This window comes from Perca flavescens, chromosome 11, assembly GCF_004354835.1.
Source record: "Perca flavescens isolate YP-PL-M2 chromosome 11, PFLA_1.0, whole genome shotgun sequence".
Classification (NCBI taxonomy): domain Eukaryota; kingdom Metazoa; phylum Chordata; class Actinopteri; order Perciformes; family Percidae; genus Perca; species Perca flavescens.
Window position 1 is genome coordinate 26,711,147 of NC_041341.1, and position 12,980 is coordinate 26,724,126.

The window sequence follows — 12,980 nt, forward strand, 5'->3', positions numbered from 1 at the left end:
TGTTCCTCGGATCCTTCCTAAGTGTATGACCGATCCATCCCCACTTTCTAGATTGGATTTCAATGTGGATTTGCTCCTGGTTCATGCGTCTCCACAGGTCTACATTTGTAAAGCATCTTAGTGGACCATAAATGCTTACATTTAGTTTAATTTAGTCACGGATCCTTCAGTGCATTATTCATACGACCCAGTGGAGAATTAAGTTCCTTAAACTTGGTGGTTTTGGCACGAACCAGAGTTTACGCTGTTTCTCTTTCTGCCTCCACAAACTGAAGACACACAAGACTTGGGCTTGTATTATCTGACCTCCTTCTGAATGTATTTTACCAGTAACTCTATAATCGTAGTGGTTGTACAAATACAGTTGTTACATGTTTTAACAATTGTATTTACACAGCTGATTGTATGTAAGCATGCTTGATCCATTTTGGCAGAAAGTGCTCCGAGTGGCCTTGCATTCGTATTCTGTTTTACAAGTTGCCAAACATTTTAGAGTTGTTTCTTTCAGACAGTGTTTCTACACTAATATTTGGCCAAAAAAGGGACATTTGGTAAACGTTAGGTCAATGTGAAATCCAATTGTGAGATATTGATAATCTCTAGATAACAGAAGCAACTAAATTATCCAGGCACATTTCCATTATAAAACAAAGAACAGCCAATTTCTGACATATTAGGTTTTATCTAAAAGTATGTTCACTCATTGTTTACGGTGCCATGCAATTTGTGTTACTATTGTGTGTACATGGAGAGCTGGACAAAAATGCAAATAAATTGTGGAACCATGTGGAAAATAAAACATTCTTTCCTTTTTGTTGCACATTACATTTTAAACTGAGTGAAATCTTTTTCGAGAGAGATGCTCTAGTCCTGCTGTGATCTTCATCGGCTCCTTGACTCTCAAATTTTGATAAATTGTAATTACTGATAAAGGCTGTGAGGCAAAGCCCAGAATATGTAAGCAGCTGATAAGATTCATCTTGCCCTCCAGTCAGATTCCCATTCTGTTAGTCCCAGGATGCTCGCAGGTTGTGAGAGAAACAGTGTTTAAATCGTTTGTCTCATCCAGTTAATTTATTTAAGACTGTCACTTTTGTTTAAGAGAGGGTTGAATTCAAATGCTTGTGTCACGGCCATCTGATCAGTGGCAAAGATGTGGGCTGATCTTGTCCTGTCCAATTAATGTCATTTTAGTAGCTTTCAAGACATATTTGTGTGGTTTCACTACAAACGTGAGCAGTTTGACAATAGCAGTGTCTGGCTTTATTCAAAATGCAACTATTTCTGCGAGCTGGATCATTCTAATAGCGTTTGCAGCAGAGATAGAGCTTAATGAATGTATTGCAGGAACAATGCATAATTTCCTAAAATATTGAATTATAATTTTTTTGTGCTTGTTTTCACCCCAGCAGAGTCAAAACTTTGCTGGTGATGTTTTGTCTTTCCAAACTGAATCTTGTCCATCACAGACATCTGGACCAACATGAGCCTCCATATCTTTAACACATCGACGTGTTATGGTCAAAGAGGTGTAAATGCCTGGGACTCCCCTGCAGTCAGTCTTAATCAATAGATGAAATGTCTGCAATATCAAACAGCAAGTGCAGTTGCCATTGACTTTAGTAAATTACTACTGATGAACAAGATGTTTAGGTTTCAGGGATTTGGGAATGGGGAGTCTTTATAAGTCCAGGATTGCCTGATTGTTTCCACTGTTTTCCACTGCTATACAACTAAAAAAGGACAGCAATGTTGGTCTGTCGATCACTTTGATGCAGAATGAAATATCTCCACAACTAATTGGATGGATTGCCATAATATTTTGGACAGACATTCATGGTCCCCAGAGGATGAAGACCCCTGACATTGGTGATTCCTTCTTTTTGCAACTATTGGATACATTGCCATACCATTTGGTATTATTATTGGATGAATTGTAGTCATGATCCCTTAACTTTTTATCTAGCGAAAGTTAAAAATGTCAAACACTTTGGCTTGTAAGTATTTGGTTTATGACCAAATACTTGCTGTGCCTAAGTACAGCCTCACAGAGCTGCAAGCGTAGCTGTCTACTCTCATTAAATATGACCTTTGTGTAGACATTACATAATGTGTGTGTGTGTGTATGTTGTGTGTGTGTGTGTGTGTGTGTGTGTGTGTGTGTGTGTGTGTGTGTGTGAAAGAGATAGACAGACAGAGACAGACAGTTGTTTACTTTGATATCCTAATGAGTATCTGGTACAGAGTTGGTCAGACTGAGTTTCTGCTTCATCATTAGCAAGCAGGCGTTCAATCCAAAGATGTGAAGCTTGGCAGAAAAATACTTTTTGTCTTCTCTGTTTTAGGTACAATTGTCCTTATTATATGAAGACCAGCACCTTGCGATCTGAGAGTGCGGAGGTGGCACAAGGAGAACAATGATAAGATGTTGCATAGATAAGATGGTGCAAGCTCATGTAATTATTAGGGACTTTGAAGTTTAGCCTAGCTTGAACTCGGAGCTAATGAGGGGAGGACAAATCAATGTAATATGGTCAAGTTTCCGAGTTTTAGTTCATGCTCTGGCAGCAGTATTTTGTATAAGCTGAAGCTTTATTTGACAAAAGTAAATAGGATGTTGCAAAAAAAAGTAGTTGTAAAGTAAACAACACAAGAAAAGCTGTTAATGATCATTATGGTTATTCTATCATTTAAGGATTGCACAAATTCAATTGGGAAAAACTGTCTTTAATGTACTTGAATAGGCCCCAGTCTCCAAATAACTAGGTTCTAAACCAAGGTCAGTCTGATAGGTGGTGGGGTCATCAATAGAGGCAGTGAATTCACTGACTGACATTGAGAAATATTCACCACAGGGGCACATGTCTAAAAAGGAAAATTGTTATTGTCTTTTACAGTATCTTAACAACTACATGATGAACCCCTGGCTACTAAGTCATATCTGACTAAAATCTCCTTCCAAGTTTCATTCCCTGGATTAAAATATTATCATGATGGGGTCTGTGGCCTAATTACAATCTAATTTGGGTTCTTGGCCTAATTCTTGTCTGACATTATAACAACTGGGAAATCTGGGAGACATCGACAAGCCAGGATACATTTCCTTGATTATCTCCCCTTTAAATAAAAGCATTTAGTCTTGTTTTTATCCCAAACGGACCATCCTCTGTTAGTATAGTAGAAGTATAGAAGTATAATGGCATAGTCTATCTGTCTTTATAGATGTTTTTTAGAGCATATTACAATATCATAGTTCACATTTCTGCTGACCTTATCAAAGCATGCTAAATTTTCTTCCACTTTAAAAATGTCTTTCCAGGCATTTTCCATGCAGTGATGCATGCAGCTTGCTGAGGTTTGAAATAAATCACAATGGATGTAGTCTGCTTTTATTCTTGTCAAAGTTACATTTTCTTTGTGAAGTGATGCAGAAGTGCTGGGTTGCAATGTGTTTGATATGCAACTTTGATCTTTGACAACGTAAAACTGACATGATGGATTGCTTAAGTCGAGCCAATTTCCGTACAGTAGGCTACAATAGTCAAATGAATGGAAACTAATGGAAACAGCATTTATGCAAAACTGCAGATATATATTTCTATCAATATTATTTTATACTAAATAGTATTTACTTCTGTTGCAGCTGCCCCTGTTTAACACATATGGTATTCCCTACGATGTTAAGGCACAGCTAATCCAAATATAAACTGGCTCTCCCAAAATTGTAAAGGTAGTGTATGCAAGCTGATTTTAGCCCCAAATTGATTGTCAAGTTATTTACACACATAGCCTACATTAGAATAGTGACTCAATCACCCTGATTATTGCGGTTTAATGCTATGCTAATGCTATGTTTGTTTAGGCTACATATTGCTAGATCTAGCAATATGCAAACGCAGCAGAGTTTCAAGTCAAATGTTTCATTTGTGAATATGCAGGATAGTGTGTGTGTGTGTGTGTGTGTGTGTGTGTGTGTGTTTAAGAATTAGGCTGCTCATAGCTCTTTAAGCATTAATTTACTTCCACTTAGCTATGGTTTATCATTGGGTTGATTTTTCTTTGGCGGATTTTCTTTGCAACCTTTGGCCCTCCTAAAAGGGAAGCTGTAACTCTAGTGGGAGGGTTTAATTCCAGCCTGCAGATCTTTCCGGACTCACTCCAGCAAGACACGTAAGTGAAAAATGTCGCGTTTCGTCTCGATCTGTACAGCTACAAACTGCACATGCACAATGGATATGATTCAAACCAGACCTTAACTGAGCGTGCAACTTGCTTGCACGTAGGCTGTTCCAATCAGCTGTGCACATATGGCTACAATATTAAGGGACGCGATATAGGCTCTGTCTGTAGCTCTCTGTATGAGGCGGATTTTTTGTGCTGTTGGAAACATTTCTCCGAAACACACGGGGTAGCTGTCTCATGATAGTAAATATATGCCGTGCAGCGGCTGGACACATGCTCAGGTTTAGCGATCCATGGCCATCAATAGCGAGCCGCCAGAGTGAAGTCCGTTTCATATTGGGAGTGAGCCCTTCAATTTGCAACAGGTTCAAACAATGAGGGAAGATAGTGTGATGCCTGAAAAATGTTAAAAAAAAACAATCTGCAATTGCTCAATTGTTTTGAGAAAGTATGCTAAATATTCATATAAATAATACATATTTTTAAGTAAGTGAGTATGCCTATAATTTAGATACAATCGGAAAATTAAACACTAAAATTACAAGCTATTATAACTTGAATCGAATATAGCGTAGTTATTCTGCACTGAATGTTAATATGACAAATAAGACCGCAACTCTAACTCCCTATACAGATGTCACAGTACCACCCACGCTGTTTGACTGGGAGGTGATGGATAGTGTTCACCTGCAACAGCAACTGTTAAAGCTAAAGGAAAAGAAAAAACGGAAAAGAAAAACGCACATTTTAGAGATTGTCCTTCTGCTGACCCTCTTATCTGGTGATAGAAATATGTTCTGTTTTTTTTTTATGCCAGATTATTTGCCATGGCATCTTCACTGAAGTGTCTGGTTGATGATGATAGCAGGTACCAGAAATCCTTCCAGCTTTTTCTGGAGCGCTCCTCTGAGCATCAGTGTATGCGGGACTTTATCCACAATATGCTGCCAGATATACTGGCAAGGTAATCCACACACACACACACACACACACACACACACACACACACACACACACACACACACACACACACACATTTTTATAAATGAGGCCACATTACCACACAATTGACAATATAATACATCAGTGTACATTTGAATATGATATATTAGAATAGTTAATAGCTTTTACTGTACAGTAGTGTTATAGTAAACTGGTTGACCAGTACGGCCAACACAATTTAAAGGGCTAAAGTGAAATGAATGAAGAGGGCATCAGAGCTAGGCAGATATAATGGCTGTTATTAGTTAAGTGATGATATATGTTGCTATATTGGCATGTATGGTGGCTGATAAGTAGACATTGCAGTACAAAAATACCAAAGATATGTTTGAGATCATAAGAAACAGTGTCACCCTTGCATAGTCTGTGAACAAATTAAAGGTATCCTTATCAACAATGCTTGATTATGTTATTTTTGTTCATTTTGTGTGAAGAAATGCCAGTATATCATTACTAGATTACCAGAACTGTCAAACATTTGTATTGGCCATAAGCCAGAATATGGTCATAATCTTTAAGCAGTCGAGTGGGGAAACAAAGAACAGATGTCAGTACAGTATACAGGACGTTAACGAGGGAGGCAGATTTAAAAAAAAAAAAAGTTAATCACCAATTAACACCTGGAATGTATTAAACAGGACAGATGGAGAGAGATTGATTAACACTAAGGAGGATCATCCTCCACCTCTCATTATTTAAAAAACAGAACTCTGGGAAACTTGCATTGTTATACAGTGTTTCTTGGCTGACAAGTAAGTGTGCTCATTAGCAGGGAAGCAAAACATTCAATTTATTTCTGCCGATTCTATCAGAAAAAGGAGTATGTACACCTCAACCTATAACACTGTCAGAAATGTGATAAAAGAAAAGCGATAAAATACAGTGTGAATCATTACTGCTGAAAACAGTCTAAACTCAAAACACCCCAAACATAACAATGGTTTGATCATTCTGTTTGTAACTATTATGCCCACAAAACCAAATAATTGACTACACAAATGTATATAGATTAACCATCTGAAACAAGGGGTGCGCCATGTGAATGACAATGAGTGAGTGTTTATGGAAATGTAGACCCTGTGACTGTCTAAGAAGCACACCAGGGAAGAATCTGGAGAGATATGACTCGCAAGTAAATTAAAAAAAGTGTAATAGTGTTATTAAAATTCAGACGGTGAGTGACAGGAACATGCCATAGCAAGAATCAAAGCCTCGGTATTGCTCAAGACGCTATGTCAGAACATCTCACATGTGTCACAAATTGACAGGTAAAAGCCCAAAAGTGTGACCCACATCCGGCAGGTTGGAGGATGTGAATTTCCAAACTTGACTGTTCTAAAAACTTAAAGTGCTTTTTTTTGCTCTCCCCTCAGCATTGGAGATGGAAAGTCCCATCTAAATGTCATTGGAGTTGGAAGTGGAGCTGGTAAGAAGAACACACAGTGTAGGACACTTCCACTGCTGAACTTATGTTATGTTCTTCTATGTGACACAGTAAATAGCTGAGCGACCTCTGCGGCAGACAGCGAAGGTGAGGAGGCGTTGTTGAATCAGCCTGCTGTAACGGTTTCTATTGCTCTGCTGTCATTTATGGCTACAGCAGTAGAAAACCTTTAGCCTTATTATCACTGCCAAGAGTTTGTATGTAGCAGTGACAGCTAGTGACAGTGCCCTCACTAGCCTGGGGTTTTACTGCACATTGTTTCCAGTGCTCATGGTACATTAAGGTTCATTTGTTCCTGAGCAAACCCACTATATGTGCCCATGAGTGCTATTACCCTTCACTTATGTCAAAGCCAATTCTTTTAATTTACCTAAGCTGTCATGTGAGTGTCATAATGGAGCGATGGTACAGATTCTCTAATGGACTGTGAAATCCATTAGAATGACGACAAACTCCCCCGCAAGGTATTATTCAATCTAATCAGAAAGATTCAGCGCCTGTCTAGATCAGCTTCTTTGCTTGGATTTACTTCTGTACATGGCAACTTGTCAGCTTCAATAAGAACTAGAACAATATCACCTGCCTGTGGCCATATGATATTGAAAGGAAAATCATAACACTGTGGTTTTGAGCTTTGACTCAAAGTTTTTTCAGAGATTATTGCAACATAAAATGTATCATTTCCTGCTAAACTGACGAGGGCTGTTAGCCATTTCCTGCTTAAATCTGCAGCGCCGTTTAAATTGTAATGATATGCAGGTTACTATTAAACCGTTTAGGTACTGTTGGAAGAGTATAGGTCAAATGTTATTACAAAAAATAGGTGTTTTTTAAAATGAAACTGTTATTTGTGCCGGTAGGTGAGATTGACCTCGAGATGCTCGCCAAGCTCCGTCTGAAGCACCCAAGGGTGACGGTGGATAACGAGGTGGTGGAGCCTAGCAGCACTCAGCTTCATAACTACAAAGGTACAGTCTTGATAGGCACACGCATATCTCGCATACCACAAATTTGAACTGTATCTGTATATTCACATGCCCCAAAATAGGCTTCAATATTTAATTTAACAGCAAATAAGGAATATACTTACTTTTTTATTTTATTTTTAATTCAGATAATACAATTTAAAGCAGCCCTAGGCTTTCACACTAACACATTAGTAATACCGTTATTCATGTATTACAGTAGTAGGGAGATGGTCCTTTAACCACCAGCCCTAGATTCAAGCCCTTATGTCAACAAGTATGCACCTTGAACACACTGAATCCCCACCAGCTCATGGTCTGCTGCTCTCTGACCAGTAGTTTCACATACTTTGTAGTACTGCTGCCACTAATTATTCACACATACACATTTGAAGAACTATCATAATGAAAGTTGTAGGTAAAGTGGTTATCCTGAGGTTCCTCATTTTTATCTTTAATGCCCATCTCTAGTATGCACTCACACCTCCACACTGTTTTTGCAGTTTGAGTTTCTGAATTATTTCCAAAAATGTGTTGATAGTTAGTGTAGACAGTACAACCTCATGTTCATTTCAGTGTTAACATTAATGTACAATACAGTGTAAGTACAGTAATAATGGGTATTTTCTGAGTTAAATTAGTTATGTTATACTTCCCCTGTTATATATTTATATATTGTGATTTTTTACATTGTTATTTAACAATTACATTCCATAACTCTGTTTTGTGTCTGTTGATGCAGTTTTGGTGTCACAGAAACCAGGTTTAGATTACATCAAATTCACCTGGAACAAGATGACTGCCACTGAGTTTGAGGAGCACTGGAGAGTGAAAAAGATGACTAAGAAGGCTGACTTCATTCACATGATACAGGTTGGTTGATGCCGACGTAGTGCTTCTGGCCTACAGACTGTATTTTTGACACATCTAGGTCATATTCATTCGGTGGCGCTCCATAGCAATTAATCCCATTAGAACCTCTGTCTAGCATGGCATTATAATTAGGTGCTCCACGAATCCGGTTACCAGCTCATTATCTGTGGTGAAATCGACAGATGCTGTACTATGTGAAGGATCCTGGAGCTACCATCAGCTTCTTCCAAAGTCTCCTCGACAAGAATGGGAAGCTTCTTATGCTTCTAGTGTCTGGTAAGTGGATGGAACTAATCTTAAATTATCGAGACATTTTTTTTTTCTTTTCTCTGATTGCTGGGGTTTGTTATGCTCTATACAGTCAAGTATACCCTGCTTCAGTACATCTAGGGATGAAAACCAGTTTAACAATGTATCTATCTAAAAATACTATTACTGTGGTTATCAGAGTTAGTGGGGAAAAAAACAAGAGAAAACCCCCTCTGGTATTCTGGTATATACTGTACAGATGTTTAATTGAGTTGGGGGGTAGCAGTTACACTGCTATTTACTAAACATATTTTTGTTAAGTTCATTAAAAAGTTTTATATTTATTACTGAAAAATAGTGTAACTACAAACAACACACTAATCAGTCATCATATTTCAATATTATAATGTCGGTCTGTCAGTCAGTTGGTCCGACACTTGGTTCAGACTGACATATTTATCAATAGTTATTAGAGGAATTTCCATGACATTTTGATACAGACATTCATGGTTTATATGGGATGAATCCTACTGACTTTTGCAAACGTCTGTCTTTTTCTCTGGCACCTCTAACAGGGCAACGTTTTTACTTAACTAGGATAATATCTCAACATCCAGATTATGGAATGGATTGTACGTCAGAGGATGTATGTTAATGATGACTTGGAGTGGTCGTCAAATGTATGTTATGTATTCATTTTGTTTTCACTTCTCGTCTAGTGCCCTCATGAGGTCCACATGTCCAAGACTTAAGACCTACCTGCAATAATAATTACATTCCCATCAGTCTCAGCTGTACTTTTGTGGTTAGTGCTAATTGGCGAATGTTAGCATGCTAACACGCTGAATTAAAATAATGAACATGGTAAACATTATACCTGCCAGGGGGGGGGAAAAAAGTACATGTTCTGCATTTATTAAGTGTAATTAATTCAAGGATCCATTCAGATCAAAAGGCTCACGTATGAATCTAATATGCCTCTGCAGAGCAGTGAGTTGACCATGTCACCACCTAGAGGGTAAGATTTTCTCTATTGCCCAGAACTTTAATGAAGCTGCAGCAGAGCCACTGATAGCCTTAGCATAATGTGGAGCAATATAATTGTCCATGGTTTGTGTGTGTTCTTTTGTAGTTTGGTGTAAAGATATGAAATCGTCAAAGCTATTTTAGTTTGCCCAACATAAACCAGACAACGGGGACATTTCAGCATGTAGACGACATGTGTGCCACTGAAGTGTAAGAAACAAATTATGATGGCACCTGATGTAGCTGCGTACTGCTGGAAGGTACACGGAGAACCCTTTTTCATCCAAACATTACCTGTGTGTTAGCACTGTCATTGTGAGTATGTAAGCACACTGATGTTAGCATTTAGCTCAAAGCGCCCCTCTGCCAAAGTACAGCCTCACAGAGCTGCTAGCATGCTTGTAGACTCTTAGTCTTGTTTTCATGTCATATATTGCAGGTGAGAGTGGTTGGGGAAGGCTGTGGCGGACCTACAGGAACCAGCTCTGTAACACAGAAATAAGTCAGTGTGTGACCACTGGAGACATCAAAAGCTTCCTGGACTCCAAAGGGGTGAGCTACCAGAGCTACGAGCTGCCATCTGAAATGGATATCACCGAGTGTTTCACTGAGGGGGATGAGAAGGGAGAGCTGTTGCTTGATTTTCTCACTGAGGTGCTGGACTTCAGTAAGACCGCCTCACCTGAGCTGAAAGCTGGTGTCTTGGAGTTACTCCGGCACCCAGACTGTAGTGTGGAGTCCAACGGCAAAGTGATCTTTAACAATAACCTCGGAGTGATAGTCATAGATCAGCTTACTTAAAAACAAGTGGTTAATGCAGTGAATGTGACATTTGCAGCACATTAATAACATAGTTGAATTAGTTTTAAACAGGGTGATTGTTTCACATTGTACACTGTATACTCTATGTAATTAAAAAGCGTTAAGCCTATGTGGGAAATGCTTTGTTTTTCATGATCAGTTCTGTTTTCTAAGAACAGTTTTTTTTGTATTGATACCAGTATTATTTCTTAATAATATGTCTTTTCTTGCGCAAAATGAAAATGGATTGATTGGGATTTTTTCAGGCATCAGCCTCAGTTTCCTCATGATAGCATTTTTTATGTGCTACAGCTGGCAGTCTGCTTCCAACCCCATTACACTATTGCTCCCATTGGATCATATTACTTTAGGAGTATAAAAATAAATGGAAAATGAAACATTTAATTTTCCATGAAGATTGAGCTGTTAAGTTTAGATGGACACTCCTTTGGGAGTGTTTGAACGTTATATATTGAAATGGTTGCAGATTATATTTACATCAATGAGAGAACACAAATTAAAAACCAGGACCTGTTTATGCTGGCTTTTCTATTTTTCTATATATAACTGAATTAGCATGTGACAAAGAAATATTTTTATCATTATTTAAAAGTTCCATTTCCATATGGGCCTCATTCACCAATATCTTCCTAAATTTTCTCTTATATATGTTCTTAAGAAGGTTCCTAAGAAAAGCCTACGTCGGATTCATGACGTGTTCTTAAACAGCAGATTTGTTCGCACCTGTGTTTTTAGGATTGATTAATCCCACGTCTTCGTAACTGAAAGCGCGTGCCAGTTGTGCCTAATTAGCATAAAAAAACGCCCCGCAAATTCCCATATAAGGACATGACACTTCCTGTGCACCTCCTGGGAGACAGGTTTTCGGAGATTGTCGGAGCCGCGGTGGAGGAAGTACTGAATCTCAGTACTTAAATAAAAGTACAAATAACAAGAGACATATTTACTATAGTAAAAGTATAAGGTGTCCACTACCACAAACAAGGCCTGGCTTTTTCAAAAAAGTTCCTATCCTAACCAGCATAAAACGGAAATGTGTTGTTAGAATCGGAATGCGGTTGGTTTTATTCATGGATGTATTTTAAGACAGTTTTATTTTCTTTAACCATGCAAGTAAGCAAATAAAGTGTGTGAAGCAGCGCAAATGGAGAGATGTTAAGAGGTCCAGCCAAATAAATAAGATATGAACGCGTCTTACGCAGCCTGGCGGAGGAGTAAACGACGCTGTGGAGAGAAGTAGATATAGCAGCTTTGATTTAAAAATGGGAATAATAAAAACAAACGTTTTCATTTTCACTTTTACCGGAGGCTGTATTACCGAGGGTCAGCGGCGCTGCGCCCGGGCTCTGCAGCACCGGAGCCGGCTTGGATCAGCGGTGCCCCATATATATAGTATCTATGGCAACCAAACTTCACTGGGGAGACAAACGTGTGACGGTCAGGAAGACGTTTTGGCAGGGGGGAAACTGATCAGAAAATGTAACGGAACATTGTAGAAATGTAGTGGAGTAGAAAGTATAGATAATTGCTGCAAAATGTAACAAAGTAAAACCTCCAAGTATATGTGTGCATGCTCTACCCACTGAGCCAACCCGGCCACCATTTTCTTTCTTTTGCTGCAGAGATTCAATACAAAAAATTATTGACCCATCTCAGAGTAGCTTTATAGAAAGTACGGTTTGTGGAAAAAAAAGGAGACAGAGACAGAATTGTCCTGGTACTCCTCTTCCTCTCCCTCGTGAAGGCATTTTTCTTATTTTCTGTGTTCATCTACAGTATATTGTTCAAATAGGTCATTTTTTACTGTACTACCATATGATCATGCGATTGAAAGAACCTCAACACCTGAGTGTGTTTCCTAGAAGGGAATCAGCTGTGATCGATCTATTTGCATGACTTCAATCAGCTGTTTCTCAATAAATGCATATATAAAATGCAGGGAATATATGTGTTTCAATTTATAATATGATCAGCTGTTCACTTTGACTTTAACCTATAAGTTAGGTTTAGAACATGTTATCTGTTCTGACATACAGTGTGAAAGCATTTGTAAATTTGGCAGTGAAGATCCATTGTTTTGGTCTTGGTGGAGCTTGTGTGTAAAAGAAGTTCAAGTATTTTAAATTTGTGTTAACTGAATGCATTTTGTGTCAAAGCAACAAGAAATGTGTTAATTGTATAGCCTACACAGACGGATGTTGTGCTAACTGTGTTAAGAGCTTAGGAAAGTTGTTAAAAGTATTGGAAAAAAGTGTCATAGCGATTGTAAAAAACTGTAAGTACAGTTAGGACGAATTTGTACTTTGTTACATTCTACCACTGCATTTTGGCCCTATAAATGGCGATCAATCACCAAATAATGCAGGAGTTAATCAGTTTAATTGCTGGTGTAAATTGCAGTGTTAGTGTTTTTTTTG

General features: G+C 38.4%; 1 protein-coding gene across 1 annotated transcript; it reads left to right on the forward strand.

The window, feature by feature from the left end:
• The first annotated feature begins 3,968 nt into the window (after positions 1–3,968).
• Positions 3,969–10,681, forward strand: hnmt (histamine N-methyltransferase). Its single transcript, XM_028591599.1, has 7 exons — positions 3,969–4,170; positions 5,000–5,146; positions 6,558–6,610; positions 7,489–7,596; positions 8,336–8,466; positions 8,649–8,742; positions 10,181–10,681. Exons 2-7 carry the CDS (start codon positions 5,010–5,012, stop codon positions 10,540–10,542), a joined length of 885 nt encoding a protein of 294 aa, XP_028447400.1. The 5' UTR covers positions 3,969–4,170; positions 5,000–5,009; the 3' UTR covers positions 10,543–10,681.
• The last annotated feature ends 2,299 nt before the right edge of the window (positions 10,682–12,980 follow it).